The sequence below is a fragment of the Dama dama genome, chromosome 19, assembly GCF_033118175.1.
Source record: "Dama dama isolate Ldn47 chromosome 19, ASM3311817v1, whole genome shotgun sequence".
Taxonomy (NCBI): Eukaryota; Metazoa; Chordata; class Mammalia; order Artiodactyla; family Cervidae; genus Dama; species Dama dama.
This window is the reverse complement of record NC_083699.1, coordinates 52,379,707-52,401,213: the sequence shown is the minus strand read 5'-3', so window position 1 is coordinate 52,401,213 and position 21,507 is coordinate 52,379,707. Positions and strand designations below refer to the sequence as shown.

The 21,507-nt window shown below is 37.2% G+C and overlaps 2 protein-coding genes across 6 annotated transcripts in view; one reads left to right on the top strand and one right to left on the bottom strand.

Moving 5' to 3' along the window:
* IQCB1 (IQ motif containing B1) overlaps window positions 1-4,816 on the bottom strand; it is a 41,593-nt gene extending 36,777 nt beyond the window's left edge. For 2 of the 5 annotated variants that reach the window (XM_061167049.1, XM_061167053.1), the window contains exon 1: window positions 4,735-4,816. The gene's annotated coding sequence lies outside the window, so the exon portion shown is untranslated. Of the gene's footprint in view, window positions 1-3,953; window positions 4,086-4,522; window positions 4,659-4,681 lie in introns of those variants that run through there. The other 3 variants (XM_061167050.1, XM_061167052.1, XM_061167051.1) reach the window with 3 other exon arrangements.
* Window positions 4,817-4,897: 81 nt separating this feature from the next.
* Window positions 4,898-21,507, top strand: part of EAF2 (ELL associated factor 2) — a 44,463-nt gene continuing 27,853 nt past the window's right edge. Inside the window, exons 1-2 of the mRNA XM_061167048.1 lie at window positions 4,898-5,097; window positions 16,194-16,288. Coding sequence (XP_061023031.1) covers window positions 4,992-5,097; window positions 16,194-16,288 — 201 coding nt within the window. The 5' untranslated portion in view covers window positions 4,898-4,991. The remainder of the gene's footprint in view (window positions 5,098-16,193; window positions 16,289-21,507) is intronic.

Here is a 21,507-nt window from a genome sequence, read left to right as displayed (position 1 = left end):
GCCATGAAATTAAAAGACGCTTACTCCTTGGAAGGAAAGTTATGACCAACCTAGACAGCATATTAAAAAGCAGAGACATTACTTTGGCAACAAAGGTCCATCTGGTCAAGGCTATGGTTTTTCCAGTGGTCGTGTATGGATGTGAGAGTTGGACTGTGAAGAAAGCTGAGTGCTGAAAAATTGATGCTTTTGAACTGTGGTGTTGGAGAAGACTCTTGAGAGTCCCTTGGACTGCAAGAAGATCCAACCAGTCCTGGAGATCAGTCCTGGATTTTCATTGGAAGGACTGATGCTGAAGCTGAAACTCCAATACTTTGGCCACCTCATGTGAAGAGTTGACTCATTGGAAAAGACCCTGATGCTGGGAGGGATTGGGGGCAGGAGGAGAAGGGGACGACAGAGATGGCTGGATGGCATCACCGACTCAATGGACATGAGTTTGAGTAGACTCCGGGAGTCAGTGATGGACAGGGAGGCCTGGCGTGCTGCGATTCATGGGGTCACAAAGAGTTGGACACAACTGAGTGACCGAACTGAACTGAACTGAGCAGAGGACACCTACATGACCATCCTCCAATAAAGACTCTGGTCACTGAGTTGCTAGTGAGATTCCCTGGTAGACTATACTTCAACACGTTATCACAATTAATTGCAGGAAGAATTAAGCATTATCCTGTGTGACTCCATTGGGATAGGGCTCTCTTGGAAGAGAGTACCTGTTCTCCTCTGAACTTCACCTCATGTGCCTTCTCCCTTTGCTGACTTTATTTTGTGTCCTTGTAGCATAATAAATCATAGCTATGAATATAATTATATCTGGAGAACTATGAGCCCTCCTAGCAAATCACTGAACCTGAAGTTGGTCTTGGGGATTCCCAACACAAATTTCAGAAATGTCATTATAAAATAACCAAAGCTTGTTTATAAATAGCATAGTAAACAAAATCAATTATCTTAAAAAAAAAAAAATCCACATCCTAATTTAATTTGTTGCTAACTCTTTTCTTTAAAAAAAAGTTTTAAGGCATCCAAAGCTCAAAGAAACCATAAAAAATACAGATGTTATTTATTAATAATTAATAAAGGCTAACATAGCATTGTTTACTTTGAATTAAGCACCATGTGAAGTGCTTTCATAAGCATTATCTCATTTAATCCTTGCAACAGGACTATGAGGCAGAGCCTTTATTCATCTCCACTTTACAGATTAAAAAAAAATAAAGTTTGAAGAATAAACCTACATTGTTCCACCACCCCTCCTCCATGTGGTAGAGTAAGTATTCAAATACAGATCAATATGACTCAAATTTCCATTTCAATGTTCAATATCCCCTCCCACATAAAAGAGTAAAAAAACACGAAACATATTTCCAAAAACCTATTTCTAAGCCACTTTTTAAGCTATTATTCTTCATAACTGGCACCACAGTTCACATTTTTGGTCATAATACAGGCATCCAGAAAGCATTCCTTATTAGGCAAAATATAAATCATTAAAAAAAATAAGTTTTCTGGAAATATTTTTTTAAAAAGCCCAGCACAACTCTTGGCACATAGAAGGCATATAACTTTCCAAGAAAGTGGACAGAGTTAACCTCATTCTTTCCAATGGCTGTATTATGCTATGCTTCCTTCATAATAGTGCATCAAAATATATTTAAGCATCTCCTCTACTGGAAGTCATTCAGAGTATATGCCATTATAAGGAATGCTGCAATGAATATCAAAGTACATGTCTTATGTACTCATGATAGTTCTTTGTGGGATGAATTTTTCTCTTCAAGTCAGATGGCTGGATGACAAGATACGTATTCTTAAATTTTTTCATTAAGCATAAATTTTACTCCAAAATAGATGTTCCAATTTATATTTCCAGCAACAATGTTTGAAGGTGCTCATTTTACTAAGCCTTTAATAGTAAATAATGTTATATTTTGCATTTTTGTCAATTCGCTAGGTGAAAAATGGTATCATCCTGTTTTAATTTCTGTTTCCTTGATTATTAGGGGGGTTCAACATGTTCCACGTTTATTGGCCATTTCTTTTTTTACATATTTTCTATTTGCACCCCTTAATTTTTCTATTAGCTTGTCTTATTCCTTTGTAGAAGCTTTAAGCTTTTTATACATGGATTAGACACCCTTTATCTTTTACATTGGCTGTAAACACATTTACATTTTGGCTTCCTGGGTAGCTCAAAAGGTAAAGAATCTGCCTGCAATGCAGGAAACATGGGTGTGATCTCTGGGTTGGGAAGATCTCCTGGAGAAGGGCATGGCAACTCACTCCAGTATTCTTGCCTGGAGAATTCCATGGACAGAGGAGTCTGGCAGGTTATGGTCCATGGGGTCGCAAAGAGTTGGACAGGACTGAAGGACTAACACTTTCACTGTCATAAACACTTTATCCTTGTCGGCCATTTATTTTTTTAAAGTTTAATTACATTTTACCAGAGATTTACAATTTTTATGTAGTCAAGTATAACAATCTTTCCCTCTATGACTTTTACCCTTGGTGTCACGCTTACAAAGGTCCTTCCTACCCTAAGAGCTAAAATATAATCTCCTAAATTTTTCTATATTTTTTATGATTTTGTTTTACTTATATCTTCATTTACTTACAACTTAACCTTCAAAACATATGTAAGTTAATTTTCTGAATGGTATATGATAGGAAGTTATAAAGTTAGATGAAGTTACAGATTGGTGAAAAAAGAACAAGTGCACATAGTTTTCATAAACTCTTGAGGTAATTTATCATGAATGGATACAAGAGAAGCAATCTGAAATGTCACTTCAATATATTTTTTAGTTCATTAATTCTATTTAGTTCTATTAATTCATTAGTTCTATTTAGTTCATTAATCTGTTTCTTCCTGGGCTAGCTAGTAAAATATAGTTTATTTAAATATATGTTTAGAGAAAATTCACATTAGAAGGTAAGCCTCACAAGGGTAAAACTCATACCATTCCTGGTGGCTGCCTTCTTATCTCTTTGATTCACGGCTATATTCCCAGAAGATAGACTAGTATTTGGTGGGTAGTAGGTACTTAATATCTTAATATTTATGTAGATTGAAAGAATGAATAAACACACAAATTTTGGGTATTCCAAAACTTCAATTTCTTGACATTTTACTTTTACCCTTGTTATATGATGGAAACTTTAGATTTCTGCTGTAAAGCCTTTTTAAAGTAAAACAGACTTATAACACTGTTCTTGATCTCTGGTTAACATAATAAAACATTACTGAAACATCATCATCACCACCAAACAAGCACACGGCTCTATGACAGAGGTATAGAGGACAGATTCTCGGCTCACATTCAGGAAAGAAAAGTGTTCACATACTCATATATACACATATGTAAAATAAAATACTTAATTCTATAACATATGTTAAATGCCAAATACATGATATAGATGGTAAGAATGAAAAACATAGAGTCAGAAGACTGGGCTTCCACGAACACACTTTCTAAGCTGTAAACAAAATAATAATTCCTACCTCTTAGAAGAATTTAAAATTTGGAAAAGAAGGCAGCCACCAAAGATGGCCCTAAAATGTTACATGACAGTCAGATCTCAAAAATAATAACCATTCAGAGAGCTTTTACTTTATGACATGGTTTTAAATGCTTTCTTGTACTACCTCATTTAATCCTCTGAAAAAGTCTAAGTTATAAGTACCATTATTTTTTCCCCCAAATTTTTACTGATCAGCATACCTAACTTTGGTTAGCACAAGTCACTCTGTGGAGTATGAAACTGGGGTTCACAAAGATTCTTGCTCCAGAACCTGAATGCTTAACTACCACAGGAAACAGTACACTTTTAAAAGACCAGAATTTAGACAAGCAGATAGGCTGAGGCTGCCACGTTCATCTTCCTGCCTGGAACAACACATGACAATTTGGAGAAGGTAGCAGTCAAGAAAGGGAGTGTTCAATCACCTTGAAAAGCCACCGCTGTTATGGCAACCATTCGTAAACTTTCTCTTGGGTACCTCTCCTCTAATACAGCACATCTGTCATCTTTACCCTTAAAGTCATTAACTTTTTAGACGGAAAAAAACAAAAGACATTATTTTTCAATAATTAATACTATTGCCCAGTTGCCAGAGCAAAAGCTCTCTGGCCTTGATCTTCTGGGAATCTCTTTTTCCAGGCCGTGCCCTTAATGCCAAGGATCTCTGCGACGAAAAGAAATGAAGACAGCAACCCAATGCAAACTAGTTGCAACTGATCCTAAAAATCTGCAGTTCCTAACCCTGAATCTTTATCCCCTCTTCTTAACAACCTCCCCTCAACCCCTCCCCTCCCCCATTCCGGTACTAATACCACCTGGAACTTCCTTAGGAATATTAGGCCAAATAACAACAGCTGAGATAACAGCGTCGCCTCCAGTCAGGTCCACAGACTGCGCTCTGAGGCCACGGGCTCCTTTACTCCGGATTCTAGACCCGGCTTTGGCGCTACCAGGCCTCAGACAAGACATTAGGCCTCGCGCGCACTCTCCGCACCTTCCCCTCCTCAGTTTCCACACCACATCTCCTCAAAAAGGCCGGTTCTCCTTCAAAGAGCTCCTAAAAGCCCAGTCAGTTGGTCCAGAAGACTGTGGTCCTGCCCTCTGGGTATCCCGGGGCCTCCTCCTTCCCCAGACGCCACTTCAAGTCGGCTACCTCATTCTCGCCTTGCGTTGCTCCACCAAAGAACCCGGCTCCCAGCGCCTTACCTCAGAAGCACGGCCTCCCGGGGACTGCGTGCGTCGCAACGCGTGAAGTTGGCGCAGGGACCAGGAGCCTCGCGGCCAAGGGGCGGGGCGCCCTTCTCCAGGAAGCCAATCAGCGCCCAGTGGGACGGCGTTCAGCTGGCGCGGGGCGGAGTCCGTAGTGGCTGCACTGGCAGCAGCAAGCGCAGCTGGTTCAGGCTGAGTTGGCAACTGGTAGTTGGCGCTAGCGGCCGAGGGAAAGTCAGAGCCGCAGGAGAAGGATGAATGGAGCAGCTGGACCTTCGCATATTGACAGCCGCGAGCGAGTTCTCAAATTAGGGGGCAGTTTTGAGAAGCAGCCTCGCTGCGCCTTCCACACTGTGCGCTGTGAGTGAGGACGCCCGAGGGGAAAGGGAGGAGTTCTGGTTTGGGGGTGCAGAAACACAACCCTCTCCAAGTCGTGTTCGAACTGATCCTCTTATTCTGTGGGAGAATGCGGTGCGCTGTGCAACCCGCTGCCTTATCCGGAAATTGCTAGGGGGCCGGTGGAAGCAGGCAGATGGAAGCAGCAGGTGTGGGTAATTCTAAGTGGAGTGATTTAAGGGAGACCAGCAGGGCTTCCCTGGTGGCAGAGACCGTAAGGAATAGGCCTGCAAAGCGGGAGACCTGGGTTCCATCCCTAGGTTGGGAAGATCCCTGGAGGAGGAAATGGCAACCCACTCCAGTATTCTTGCCTGGAGAATCCCCTTGGACAGAGAAGCCTGGCGGACTACAGTCGCAAAGAGTTGGACACGACTGAGCGACTAAGCACAACAGCAGGTAGAAAGGGACGCTATGTGGGGTAGGTCTGGAGGCGACTATGGATGGAGTCAGAGCTGACTGGTGGACGATTCAGAGGTGGAAAAGAAGGTACAGTTGACCCTTGAACCACGCAGGGGTTAGGGGGTCGATCTCGCGCAGTGGAAAATCCACTTATTGCTGTCTCTGCCTCAGAAACCAGGGAGTCGATACACGACTCAGCGGAGGTCCAGAAGCTGAAGCCGTTGGGTAGAATCAGACTCAAACTCTAGTGTTTTGATTCCATATATGTGACCTCTAATGGAACACATACTTCTCCTCATACTTCATTAATTTAAAGATCTCTAAAATGAAAATACAGATACTCTATTTAGTGGGGGGAAATTCCTCATGTAAGTGGACCTGTGAATCTCAGCCTCGTGCGTGTTACTCAAGGAACAACTGTAGTAAGGTGACAAATGGATGGGAGGCAAAGGGAAATGGGAAAGAAAATGCCCTTAGGTTGGTAGGGAAATATTCTTTCCTGTGTTCACTTTTGGTGTCTCTGACTGATGGGGGTTCTTATTTAGTGTATTTCTGGGGAAAGATTTTGGATCATTCTTATATCTATATCTCTTTTGGACTCCTGATTTCATTCAATCATTTATTAAATACTGATGATCACAGTATTGAAGGGTGCGCTATTAATTTATTAGAAAGCTCTTTTGTCCTCTGGAACTAGTTTTGATACATTTTCCTCTTTTATGTTGTTGAGGTAGGAAATAGAACTCTTTTGCTGGATGGTGTAGATTCCAGGAAGGAAATCATAGTATATTATGATTTGGTATGTAAAACATTCATTCTTTGCATAATAACCCTCATAGAATTATAGAGTGTGAAGGAAACTTTGAGATCATTGAGTCATAACCTCTTGTTTTTCTGTGGCAAAATTGTACAGTAGGTATGTTTTCACTTCCTCGTACTACAGTACCCTTCCTTAGTGTCTCATCATTCCACCCTTCTCAGTCATTCTGTTGTAAGACTGTTTTAGAGATCTTTATAGTTTTTGCTCTGAAGTGTTTCATGCTTTGTTAAAACTCACATTCTCTTTAGGTTTACTTAGTTGTACACAATCTAATTATAGTAACTCACAGTGAAGATATCAAGAGCCTACAGGTTTAACTTTCCAAGGATATATTTTTACATTTTATGAAAGGGTTTTATTAAGCAAAATTAATATCCAGTTGATAGAATAAATGGGAGTGTATTTGCAAACAGATCTTCAACACTGACCCTACTTTACCACACTTTGTCTAGTGAGACAGCTAGTGCTGGCTGTGCAGTTTCTCTCCTTCTTCAGTTCCATTTTCCAAAAGTATGGTAGAGTTTTATCTGGTTTCTCCATGCCTTTCTCTCAAATAATATCTTCCTTCTCCTTTCCTCTTCTTTGTCAGGTTTCCAGTCATCATAGTATTAATTTTTTTTAATTATGTTTTAAGATTATACAAATTTGCTGAAGACTCGATTTTCATGACACTTGGGTATATCTTTTTAAGGGCATAAAGCCCAAATTAAGTGAAAAAGAAATAGACTTTGAAAAGCGCTTTGCAGATGCCTTAAAGTCTTTTGTTTATAAGAGGTCTCAAAATGCTGGAATTGTGTCTTCAGAATCAGAGTATTGGATGATCCAGTTACAAGAATGAAAATAAACAAAACAGCAACAGTAATAACCACAATAAACCCAGGTGTTTGAATATACTTTTAATCCTGTGGAAGACATTAGAAAGGTGTTTAGCCCTTAGTTTTTTTCTTGTTGAAGCAGAGAGAACCTTTCATTACTCAGTGTAAGTGATGAAAACTATAGACTTTCTTACAGGCAAGTGGACATGATTTGTTTATTTATTTTAAAAAATTATGCATTTTCTTTCTGGGAAACAAAAATGTTTATTATTTTTAATTATCACTACTGTGCATAAAGATATTTTTTTTTCTGAAGGAGATTGATGGAGAACTTTTTCTATTTTTAAAAAAAATTCATGTTTTAGCTCAGTAATGAAGTAGAACAGAAATACACACATAATACATTAATTTCAACTTTTCTATTAACTGTAATTTAGAAAATTCATTTTAAACTGCTGAGCTCATCTTATCTATAGAATGAAGTAATAAATTCAGCATTCTCTCATTTTTATTAAAATTATGAAATATTCTTAAATTGATAGATATGTGAAAAATATAATATTTTCAGTATCAGTTTTACATAATGCTCAAAGCTTTCATTTATCCCCTAAATGTAAATATCTTCATAATCAGGTAAGGTTGTGAAATACATATTAAAAGTATCATAATTTGTAAGAACATATTTTAGCATTTTTAAATAAATAAAAACCATTTATTTAAACAGTTTTTATTGAAACAAAATTGACATATGTTAGTTTCAGGTGTCCTATATAATGACTTTATATTTGCATATATTATGAAATGATCACCACCATAAGTCTAGTGTCTGTCCCCATACAAAGTTATAATAATATTATTGACCATGTTCTTTATGCTGTGTATTTTATCCTCAAGACTTGTTTATAATGTAACTGGAGGTCTGTACCTCTTAATCCCCTTCAGGGTGGGCCTAATTTATAACAAACACTCAAATCAGTATGACCTGGAAGAAAGTAGTAATCTGTTTTTAGGTAATTGGGTAATTATGCCTGTTCAATACACTTAGGTTTTGGAAAAACCTGGATGTGAATTCTGACCTTCACCACCTATATATGTAATATAACTTTGGGAACATTCTCTGAGTTTTCAGTCTCAGTTTTTTAACTGTAAAATGATAATAATAATAATAGCATTTACATTTCAGAATTTCAGAATTAAAATAGATAGTATAAACAACCTAGCAAAGTGTTTGGTACATGGTAGAGTATAAATAGTAGTCACCGTTATTCTCAAAGGTTATATTCAAATGTGTATGACGAGTGCCAGAAAATGTAATTTATTTAGACTTTCAGAAAGCATTTATCAGGGCTTGGCAGTAAAACCTATCAAAAGATAGTTGGCATGTGGTAGGGAAGATGTGGGGTGCTCTATAAATGATAAACTAAATGCTTAACTGCAGATGCCTCACTGGGTAGAGGAGTTTGAGCAATAGGACTCACTAGAACAAGTGCTGAATTTGGGCTAGCACTAGTTTTACAATTTATATCTAGATAAGTGAATAAAGATGGAAATTCCTAAGTTTGTAAATGACACCATTTTTTGCTGTCATAAAATGATGAGCTCATGGACAGTGACTGCAGGAAGACTGTGAGGCACCAAGTGGAGCCATTCCCAAAAGTGGTTGTTAAGCTTTGGTGTGAGCAAATATTAGAGAGTACACTAATGAACATATGATTAAAATTATATTTACAGTAATGTACTTCTGATTAGTGTGGTATAATGAAAAGGGTATGCATTTTGGAGTTAGTTGAATTAGTTCAAATCCCAGGAAATAAATTTATGATACTAATTGTGGGCTCCTTTGTGAAGATACTGACATTGTGTGATGCTACAGCCAAAACAGTCAAAAAGTAACAGAAAAGTATTGAGAACAAAACAGGAAATGTTTTTCTACTCTTAATTAATTGTATAAGTAATTGTGTTGTATAAGTAATTGTGTTGTAAACTTGAAGAAAATAATACAGTCAAAGGAAATCCAGAGAAAATAAACAAATGATAAAATTAGTAGTGGGGTTTAAGTAATTGTGGTATAAGTAATTGTGTTGTAAACTTGAAGAAAATAATACAGTCAAAGGAAATCCAGAGAAAATAAACAAATGATAAAATTAGTAGTGGGGTTTCCAAACCAAGAAAAACTGAAAGAAATAAACTTTTTAGTCTGGAATCATAGCAACTTAAACATTAGAAAACATATGCAAAGCATGACATGAGATTATTCAATAAATTTTATAATTTTAGAGCTCTATTTAACCCCTTGAAACACAAAAGTTGCGTACTTTAAAAGAAATTTATTGTGTGAGGTAAATAAAATATAACACACTTAATATAAACAAGAAAAAGTAGAATTTATTAATTCCAACAGTAATCACTAGAAATGTAGATAGGTTCAGAATAGTGTTGATAGACTTATTGGTTATAAATTCCAACTTATCATTAAGCAAAGCTACAGATATGTTGGGTTCATTTCTATATGTTATGTGTATCTCATATACTATAGGCATTTATTCATAGGCTTTTAAGGGCTTGTGAATCCCTTGAAATTATATAGTATTTGATATGTTTTTTCATAAATGCATTTTTTTATATTTATGTTCTTTTTTTTTTTTCCAGTGGGTTTTGTCATACATTGACATGAATCAGCAATAGATTTACACGTATTCCCAATCCCGATCCCCCCTCCCACCTCCCTCTCCACCCGATTCCTCTGGGTCTTCCCAGTGCACCAGGCCCGAGCACTTGTCTCATGCATCCCACCTGGGCTGGTGATCTGTTTCACCATAGATAGTATACATGCTGTTCTTTCGCAACATCCCACCCTCACCTTCTCCCACAGAGTTCAAAAGTCTGTTCTGTACTTCTGTGTCTCTTTTTCTGTTTTGCATAAAGGGTTGTCGTATCTATAACTGGTCTATAATTTTCATCAGATTCCCAAAGGGACTTATGACTATTGCTCATCTCCTATCACCAACCCCCAGAAACACGCATATATATAAAAGTTCAGAGCTGTGGATCTAAGGCAAAGAAGCCATATAATATAGAAGGATAGAGTAATATAGAATGGTGTGGTCACTCACCTAGAGCTAGACATCCTGGAGTGTGAAGTCAAGTGGACTTAGGAAGCATTACTACAAACAAAGCTAGTGGAGGTGATAGAATTCCAGCTGAGCTATTTCAAATCCTAAATGATGATGTTGTTAAAGTGCTGCACTCAATATGCCAGGAAATTTGGAAAACTCAGCAGTGGCCACAGGACTGGAAAAGGTCAGTTTTCATTCCAATTCCAAAGAAGGGCAATGCCAAAGAATGTTCAAACTACCATACAATTGCACTTATTTCACATACTAGTAAGGATATACTCAAAATCCTTCAATCTAGTCTTCAGCAGTATGTGAACTGAGAACTTCCAGATGCACATGCTATATTTAGAAAAAGAGGAAGAGCAAACATTTGTTGGATCATAGAGAAAACAAGGGAATTCCAGAAAAACATCTACTTCTGCTTTTTTGATTATGCTAAAGCCTTTGACTGTGTGGATCACAGCAAACTGTGGAAAATTCTTAAAGAGATCAGAATACCAAACCGCCTTATCTCTCTCTTAAGAAACCTGTATGCAGGTAAAGAAGCAGCTGTTAGAACCAGACATGGAACAACTAATTGGTTCTAAATTGAGAAAGGAGTACATCAAGGCTGTATATTGTCACCCTGCTTATTTAACTTATATGTAGAGTACATTATTCAAAATGCCAGACTGGGCCAGATTCATAGCCCTTAAAAGCCTATGAATAAATGCCCGACTAATGGCAGAAACTGAAGAGAAACTAGAGTCTGTTGATGAGGGTAAAAGAGGAGAGTGAAAAAGCTGGCTTGAGACTCAACATTAAAAAAAAATTAAGATCATGGCATCTGGTTCTGTCACTTCATGGCAAATAGAAGAGGAAAAAATGAAAACAGTGACAGATTTTATTTTCTTGGGCTCCAAATTCACTACAGATGGTGACTGCAGCCATAAAATTAAAAGACACTTGCTCTGTGGAAGGAAAACTGACAAACCTAGACAGAGTATTAAAAAGAACAGACATAACTTTCCCCAAAAAGTCCATATTGTTAAAGCTATGGTTTTTCTGGTAGTCATGTATGGATGTGAGTATTGGATAATAAGGAAGGCTGGGCACTGAAAAATGGATGCTTTTGGATTGTGGTGCCAGAGAAGACTCTTGAGACTCCCTCAGATTGCCAAGAAGGTCAAACCAGTCAATCCTAAAAGAAATCAACCCTGAATGTTCACTGGAAAACTGATGCTGAAGGTGAAAGTCCAATACTTAAACTTGATGCAAACAGCCACCTGATGCTGGGAAAGATGGAATGCAAAAGGAGAAGGTGGAGACAGAGGATGAGATGATTATATAGCATCACCAACTCAGTGGTTATGAATCTGAGCAAGTTCTAGGAGACAGCAGGGGACAGAGGGGCCTGGCGTGCTGCAGTCCATGGGGTCACAAAAAGTCGAACACAACTTAGCGACTGAACAAGAAGAAGAATAGTGGCTTGAGTTCCTTAGTTACCTTTTACTGGCTTCATTACTTAGAGGAGTTCACCATCAGTAAAATTTGGGTGAGACTATTAAAAGCAAAATGTTGTTGTGAAGATCGAAAGTAATGATATATTATAAAGAAAAAGAATCAGTTTTTAAACACTAAAATAGAGATTATAGATTTATAGCCTACTGGCAGATTTTGACTTTGCAGATGTCTTGTTTGACCCCCACAGATGTTGTTTTAACATGAATTAGTTGTAAATCCTAAAAATCAAGATCCTTTATACAAAAATATGGATTACAAGTGTCAAGTTGGTTTATTTCTCTTCCTTGGATTTTATTTCATCACAACAAAAATTTCGAACAATGGACTAAACCCCATTCCAGGCATACCCAGGAGAGCTCACAGATATGCTACAAAATTAACCACAGAGACTATTCCAACTCCTGCACATGAGCCCTTGGCACATAGTGGATACAAACTAACCATGGGCAGTTCTCCAAGTAACCTTAGGCAGCTAGGAGCCCTTTAAGGATTCGTAAATATTCTACAGGTACATATATCTGATCATAACAGATGGAATTATGAGAAGACATACACAACAGAGTTTGTTGTTATATAACTTGCCAGTTGGCCTTGAGTGTATGCCCATTTGTATTTCCTTTCCTTGACTGGTGGTGGGTACAAGCCCTATTTTGCACTGGGCACAACCAAAAGAAGGAGATAGGAAGTATATAAAGCGGGAAACCAACAGGGGTGAGGAAGACAGCTGCTTTGGGGTCAGCCTGCTCCCATGTCTTGGGAGTGTGTCTAATAGAAGATCTGTCCGCTTGAGTGGAACTGAGCTATAACTTGTCTGTTGTTTTAAACCCTTTAGTCCATTGTTCAAAATTTTTGTTTTAGAGATCAGCTTGCATCCTTTTTGGATAGGCCACCCCTCATTGCTCATGCCCAACTTCTTACCTGACACCAGCTTCTCTTTTGAAAAAAATCAGAAGATAACTTGACAACAGTGAAGGAATTCTATATCAGAATTATTATCAAACATTGATGTATACTGATGTGAATTAGTTTTAAGTGATTTTCATATCTTAGTTTTTTAAACTTATTTATTTTTAATTGGAGGATAATTGCTTTACAATCTTGTGTTGGTTTCTACCATACATCAACATGAACCAGCCATAGGTATACATATGTCTCCTCCCTCTTGAACCTCTCTCCCACCTCCCGTCCTGTCTCAACCTTCTAGGTTGTCACAGAGCACCAGGTTTGAGTTCTCTGCGGCATACAGCAAATTCCCACTGGCTATCTGTTTTACATACGGTAATATGTATGTTTCAATGCTCCTCTCCCAATTGTCCAACCCTCTCATTCCCCCGCTGCGTCCACATGTCTGTTCTCTATGTCTGTGTCTCTATTGCCACTGTGCAAATAGGTTCATCAGCATCATTTTTCTAGATTCCATGTATATGTGTTAGTATGCAATATTTGTTTTTCTTTTTTTGACTTATTTCACTCTGTATAACACGCTCTAGGTTCATCTACCTCATTAGAACGAACTCAAATGCATTCCTTTTTATGGCTGAGTAAATTCCCTTGTGTGTGTGTGTGTGTGTGTGTGTATATATATATATATATATAAGTGTGTGTGTGTGTGTGTGTGTATCACAACTTCTTTATCCATTCATCTGTCCATGGACATCTAGGTTCCTTCCATGTCCTAGCTATTGTAAATAGTGCTGCAATGAACATTGGGGTACATGTGTCTTTTTCAATTATGGTTTTCTCAGAGTATATGCACAGGAGTGGGATTGCTGGGTCATGTGGTAGTTCTATTTGTAGTTTTTTAAGGAATCTCCATAGTGTTTCTCATAGTGGCTACATCAATTTACATTCCCACAAATAGTGCAGGAGGGTTCCCTTTTCTCCACACTCTATCCAGTATTTATTATTTTTATATTTTTTGATGATGGCCATTCTGACTGGTGTGAAATGATAACCTCATTGTAGTTTTGATGTGCATTTCTCTACTGATAAGCAATATTAAACATGTTTTCATGTGTGTATTAGACATCTGTATGTTTTCTTTGGAGAAATGTCTGTTTCAACTTTTTGATTGGGTGGTTTGTTTTTCTGTTCTTGAGCTATACGAGCTGCTTGTATATTTTGAATATTAATCTTTTGTCAGTTGTTTCATTTGCTATTATTTTCTCTCATTCTGAAGATTGTCTTTTCACGTTTTTTATCATTTCCTTTGCTGTGCAAAAGCCTTTAAGTTTAATTAGGTCACACTTGTTTATTCTAGTTTTTATTTCCAATACTCTAGAAGGTGGGTCATAGAGGATCTGCTGTAATTTATGTCAAAGTGTTCTTTGCCTATATTTTCCTCTAAGAGTTTTATTGGTTTTGGTCTTAATGTTTAGGTTTTTAATCTAGTTGGAGTTTCTCTTTGTGTTCTTTGAGGTTTCTAAGCTTGTTTAGTATGTGAAATACTTATATCTCAGCACCCTAAGTTCCATTTAGGTGATATATTTTAATGACATACTTTAATCCAAAATAAAAGCTTATTTTAATTTCGTGTGAAGTGGCAGATTTGGTTAAATTTACACATTTTTTTAGTGGTGTATATATCCATGAGAAACTCAAGCTGTTAAAATAAATAAGCTTTCTTTAAAGTTTCCCCATGAATATGTGTTTGCTGTGTTTTCACTGGTTTTGTTTTCTGCTAGGATAGCAGAATTCCTTGGTTCCCTGTTGGCTCAGAAGGTAAAGAATCTATCTGCAATGCTGAAGACCAGGGTTCATTCCCTGGGTTGGGAAGATCCCCTAGAGAAGGAGATGGCTACCCACTCCAGTATTCTTGCCTGGAGAATTCCATGGACAGAGGAGCCTGGTGGGCTACAGTCCATGGATCGCAAAGAGTTGGACACAACTGAGCGACTAACTCTCTCACTTTTCCACAGGACAGCAGACAAGTGGTAGTAGGAGACCAAGGTGGTTTAAGAAGAATTTAGGGGAAAACAAAAACCTGAACATAACGAACTGTGGAAAGCTCTTAAAGAGATGGAAATACCAGACCATCTTACCTGTCTCCTAAGAAACCTGTATGTGGGTCAAAAAGCAACAGTTAGAACCCTGTGTGGAACAACTGATTGGTTTAAGATTGAGAAAGGAGTACAACAGGGCTGTCTGCTGTCATTCTGTTTGCTTAAGCTATACACTGAGCACATCATGAAAAATGCCAGGCTGGATGAGTTACAAGCTGGAATCAAGATAGGTGGGAGAAACATCAACAACTTCAGATATGTGGATGATACCACTCTAATGGCAGAAAGCAAAGAGGAACTAAAGAGCCTCTTGATGAGGGTCAAGGAGGAGAGAGACAGAGCTGGCTTAAAACTAAATATTAAAAAAAAGTATGATCATGGCATCTGGCCACATTACTTTATGGCAAATAGAAGTGGAAAAGGTGGACATATCATGACAGATTTCCTCTTCTTGGGCTCTAAAATCTCTGCGGATGGTGACTGCAGCCATTAAATCAGAGGACAGTTTCTTCTTGGCAGGAAGGCTATGACAAACCTAGACGGTATGTTGAAAAGCAGAGACGTTACCCTGCCAACAAAGGTCCATATACTCAAGGCTATGGTCTTCCCAGTGGTCATGTACAGTTGTGAGATTTGGACTGTAAAGAAGGCAGAACGCCAAAGAATTGATGCCTTCAAACTATAGTGCTAGAGAAGACTCCTGCGAGCCCCTTGGATTGCAAGGATACCAAAGCAGTCAATCTTGAGGGAAATCAATCCTGAATACTCATTGGAAGGACTGATGCTGAAGCTGCAGTATTTTGGTCATCTGATATGAACAGCTGACTCACTGGAGAAGTCCCTGATACTGGGAAAAATTGAGGGGAAGGAGAAGAGGGCTTCAGAGGATGACATGGTTGGTAAGCATCACCAATGCAATGGACATGAACTTGGGGAAACTTTGGGAGATGGTGAAGGACAGGGAGACCTGGCATGTTGCGGTCGATGGCGTTGCAAAGAGTCAGACACGACTGGGCAACTGAAGAACAACAACAAAAACCTGAAAGCTGAAAATGTTCCACTGACTATTGGTTTTAGCAAATTGTGAAGACACTGACATTATTTCATTTTCAGCAGTGGAACATCTTAGTTTGGATCATCTTGATATAAACAGATTCTAAGGCATCATGATGTGAGGAACACTGTTTTAGAGTGTAGTTATTTCTTTTTTTCCTCAGAATTATATATACAGAAAAACTGGATTGTATTTTATTTGTTTGTTTTTAATATTAAGACTCTTCTAATCCATTTTAATTACTGGCTGCTGGAAAATGATTTATCACTCTGAAACAATCTCATTTTTTGATATCCAGATATTCAGGTATTATTCCATATTATAAAAATTTGTATCTGTATGTATTTTTAGATGACTTCAAACCTGCCTCTATTGACACTTCTTGTGAAGGAGAGCTTGAAGTCGGCAAAGGTGAACAGGTGACAATTACTCTACCAAATATTGAAGTGAGTATATATATTACTATTTAAACTGAAGAGATTTTTTATAGGATTTTTACTAAATTTAAATGAAAATAATTGCACAGTTAATATAGTGATGATCAGTTAAAGTAATTAATAAATACAGCAAAGCAAAAGATCTTAAACTATCTTAGATAAAACAATCTTAAAATGCTTGAAACCTTAAACTTTACTTTGTAATTTTCAAGAACTATCTTATTAAATGATGTGAAGCAACTAGAAGTCTAAACATATTTATTAAATCACTATTATGAACCAGATTTTGTACTACAAACTAGGAATAATAGCATATCCTCTGCCACCTCGTCCTAATCTGTTATAGCAGACAGGCACATGAACATCTAGTGCTATAGATTAGAGCTCTGAAAAAATTCTGTTTAAGCACGTGAACAGAATTAAATGCTCTGCCTGGTGGAATCTTGAAAGGCTTCACAAAACAGATGCTATTTGGGCCAAGACTTAAAGAACAAGTGGAATTTCACCAGTTATAAGAGGAATAGAATATTCTAGGCAAAAGGAACAATATGTGAAAGGTTTCTGTGGAGAAAGGCCTGGAATTTTGTGACTAAATGAATGCATGTAGTAAATTACAGAATGATGAAAAATGATTGATATGAGACTGGAAAGGTAGATTGGGATCAGATTATAAAGAATCTTTTAGTTGTAATATAGAATTTGAAGTTTATCCCATAGGTATTAGAGAACCACTAGAGGTTTTTAAAGTTCCCCTGATGGCTCAGTGGGTAAAGAATTTGCCTGCAAATAAGAAGTCACAGGAGACGAGGGTTCAGTTCCTGGGTCAGGAAGATCCCCTGGAGAAGGGAATGGCAACCCTCTCCAGTATTCTTGCCTGGAAAATTCCATGGACAGAGCACGGAGTTGCAAAGAGTCTGAGCATGAGTTAGTCAAGACTGAGTGACTAACACTTCACTTTCAGAGGTTTTTAAGCAGATAATTAACATGGTTAGATTTGTGCTTTAGGAGTGATTTTAGCAATAACTTACTTAGGGAATGGGTTGGTAAAGAGAGAAACTAGGTCAGGGGGCCTTTACCAAAAGTTTTGCCCATTTCAAAAATCTTCAGATGTTATCAAATACTGTTTACATTGTATGCTCTAGTTTTCTCAATCCTTGAGTTAAAAATTTCGCAGCATTCAACTTGTTTCTTTTATACTCACTTGATCTATTCTCAAAGAAAACCAAGATTGTAAATTTATAGTTTAACATAGGAAACACCAGACTTTCTGAGATTTTTTTCCTTTGTCTTGTTTAATTTTTGTAATAGGAATGGTTTTGTGCTAGTTCATCCACATTCTCTAATATACATTAATGAGATGGCTTATCATGTTTAGAGATATAACATGTAAGCTCTCTATCCTCTATCTAGCCTTCCACCTTTTTCTTTTTATCAGCCAATACTATGTATTGAGACCTCACTTTTATGTCAGACTATATAAGTTGGTGCCTGTGAGGTTTTCCCTAATGTTAATTAAATTCGTGGGGGCATTTTATTGTGTGTTTCTCATGTGTTCCCTTAGAAACTGAAGGAAATGAAAAATAGATTTCAGTGTGAAACAGTGTAGTTAAGTAAGGCTTTGTTTTACTGTTATTAAAAAGTGTTCAGATTCTAGTATCTCTAAAATAGTTTGGAAATTAAGTACCTAGTAATCTAAGGCTTTTTTTTTGCTTTGTGAGGTTTATTAAAGAAAAACCTAAATTTAAAATTTCTTGAAAGACATCAGGTGGTTTTTTCCCACATAGTATACAGCACAGCCAAAAAAGAAAAATACAGAGGTAGACTAGATGTGGTAGGTGTCCTAAAAAATATTACCATTTAATGAGAAAGATAGGAGATAATTGATTAAAGTTTCATAATGTAAGGACTATCATAAAGGTATACACAGAATATTATGGGAGTACAATGGAGAGATCATTCAGCCTGGAGAGGGAAAGGAGACATTGGGAATGCTGTCTTGGAAGATGAGTTGAAATTACCCAGGTGAAAGAAAGAGAAGGACCTCTAGGCAGAGAAAAGAAAGATATGGGCTACAACAAAGCAACAAAAAAGTCTGTTACACTTGAAGAACTACATATAGGCCACTATGGCTAGGTAAGAAAGGGTGCCTATAAGGACATAGTGGGAGATGGAAAGATATTTAGGAATCAGGTAAAGAAGGGCCTATTGTGTAATGCAAAAGAATTTGAATTTTATCCTGTACTGTGACTCTCGCGTAGCTGGAATGGAAAAGAATTTTTTAAATTACTGTTTGCTAAAAGCAGTTGTTTTTTTTTTTCCCTCCAGGGCATACAGTGTGTAAACAATTGTGAATAAGACTAGAAATTATATTCTCAAATTTTGTGGAGTTTTCCTCCTTCATTGGGCTTCCCTGATAGTTCAGTTGGTAAAGAATCTGCCTGCAATGCAGGAGACCCCAGTTCAATTCCTGGGTCGGGAAGATCCCCTAAAAAAAGGGAAAGACTACCTACTCCAGTATTCTGGCCTGGAGAATTCCATGGACTGTATAGTCTATGGGTCACAAAGAGTCAGACACGAATCCCTTTCACTTTCCCCCTTCATTAAAGAACTTTAACTAGGTAGGAGCTTTATGTTTCTTCACTTTTCTTAATTTTGTGGGTGTTTGTAGAAATGTATTGATTATTAGTTTGAGGCATATAGATTCTCCTATTTTCTTTATCAACTTATTTTCATCATCTTGGTGAAAATGCCTAGAAGCTTGGAGGCATTCCATAAAATAGAACTTTTATTATTCTTTTAAGAATACCTTAAGTTTCTGGTGGTTCTTTGATAGGGTGAATTTTCTCATTTTCATTTTTCTAGGTTTTCTTTGATAGTATCAAATAGAAGAAATGAATGAAAATGAACACTCTTAAGGGAGTCAGCATTGGGCATTTACAAGCCTCTCAATTTTACAAAAAACTCTCTATGGTTGACTGCTATAAAATTTCAAAATGTTGAATTTTGAAAGGAAAAGAGATACTTGACTGCAAATGATTTGTCACTGGTGCTGTCCAAGTCTGGGATATGTTTAGTGTTATCTTGTGAGGTACTTTTGTAGGTTTCAGTGAAATAGCCCACAGGAAACTTCCAGCTACATGTCATATTATGCAATGAATGTGTATCTAGTGGTTGCTCAACAACTCTAGCTCTCAAACCCTGGACATGTGAGAGTTCCATATATCTGATGGCTACATGACACTTTAGATGACCCTGTTGGTCAAAGTCCCTTCCAAGATGAATATAGCCTGTTTCTTTGCTTTAAGTTTACATAGCTCAGTTAACAAAGTAGCCCACCACATTCTTTGGACTTTAGCCTATTTTAGGACTAGAGCCCTATTTTAATGTCCTATTACAATTATACTTTCAAATGAAGTATGTCTTTTATCATTGTATAATAAACATTTTAACCTTGTTTTTGTGATTTTAAGCTTAAATACCACCGTGTTTAATATTAATTTTGCCACCTTTGCTTTCTTTTTATTAGCATGTTCATGGAATCTTAGTATCTCTTACTTTTATTTACTTACATTTTTAAGTATACCTTTTATTAATGGAATATTCTGTGTTTCAGTCTTAAACCTAATTTGTACTTTCTATTAGGAGAATTCTATCCATATTTAGTTCAAAGTTGATATTCTTGATTTTTATTTCTATCATGTTATAGTATATATATATATATATATATATATATATTAATTATTTTAATTTGTTTTCTCTTTTTGTTCTTTAATAGTTTTATGAGGCATTTCTTTTTTCTTTTTTTCTTTGTTTTCTGTTGTGTTACTTTGGGAGTACTATAGTGCTCTTGCACTCCATTACTGATTCCTTTCCTTTCCTGTTATTCACAATCCAACATGCTCAGATTTGCCTGTCAGCAGATGGAAAACAAAACTAGAAGGAAAGAAGGAAGGAGGATAGCAGTAATCTAGGTGAGCTGATAATTGCATTCTGAAGTCGGGTTATAGCAGAAACATGAGGTAGTAGGATGTGTTCAGCAGTTATTCAGAAGCAAAGAGAGTTCATATGCTTAGGAGTTTCCTGGAACCTTAATACCCCTTTCTTGGGACCTGAAATAAGGTCAGAAATTGAAGTTTAAAATAAGAGTGGTGCTCAATTTAATGAGTAAAAAAAAATTTAAAAACTTGTTTGCAATCTTCCTGGTGATCTGTTGGTTGAGAATCTGCCTTGCAATGCGGGGGACGTGGGTTTGATCCCTGGTCAGGGATCTAGGATCCCAGATGTTACTGGGTAACTGAACCTGCGTGCCATGGCTAAGGCCCAACACAGCCAAATAAGTAAATAAATATTTTTTTAAAAATTGTTCAGAGTATAGAAGGCAGGCATAGGGATTGTGAACAACCTGTTTAGCTTTTATTTATAATAAAAAATGTTCATATTATTTATATGAACATTCTTTAAGTACCTGTACAGATCTTGGTACTGTAAATGCTTGGAGCAATAAAAAAAATTCTAATCAGTCTTCCTTCTTCAGAAACTCAGAGTAACAAAGTATTGTATTTTTAAATGTTTTATATTCTAAATAAGAATACAAGTATTTTTAAGGAGAATATATTGCGTGACTCTCTTAAATGTAACATGGGGCCCTTGGGTTGCTATTTGGGGGTATTTTACTCACTTGTTTCCAGTGAAGACATCTAAAAAATGTATTTACCAGCCAAGTAGGTATATTTGTTAAGATCATGCTTCTGGCTCTGTACCTTACCAGGGTTTCTCCTGAGTGATCCACATCTTACTCTTTCTTATAGGCCCCTCCAGATGTGTCCTCTTCTATGTGCTGTGCATGTTTAACTTCCTATAGATCATTTTGTCTTAGAAAAATTTGTTTCTTTCTTTTGGCTTCATCATGTTCTCTCCCAACCTCTCAGATGTCTCTAATCTATCCCTTTTGTATGGCAGCCTCAATTACAAAATTTATCTCATGCTCCTCCTTGTGGTCATGGGTACAATCTCTGATAATTATTAACTTTTAAAATATGATAGGCCCTTTCAACCTTTCTGGTGGCTCAGATGGTAAAGAGTCTGCCTGCACGCAGGAGACCTGGGTTTGATCCCTAGGTCAGAAAGGTCCCCTGGAGAAGGGAATGGCTACCCACTCCAGTATTCTTGCCTGGAGAATCCCATTGACAGAGGAGCCTGGCAGACTACAGTCCATGGGGTCCCAAAGA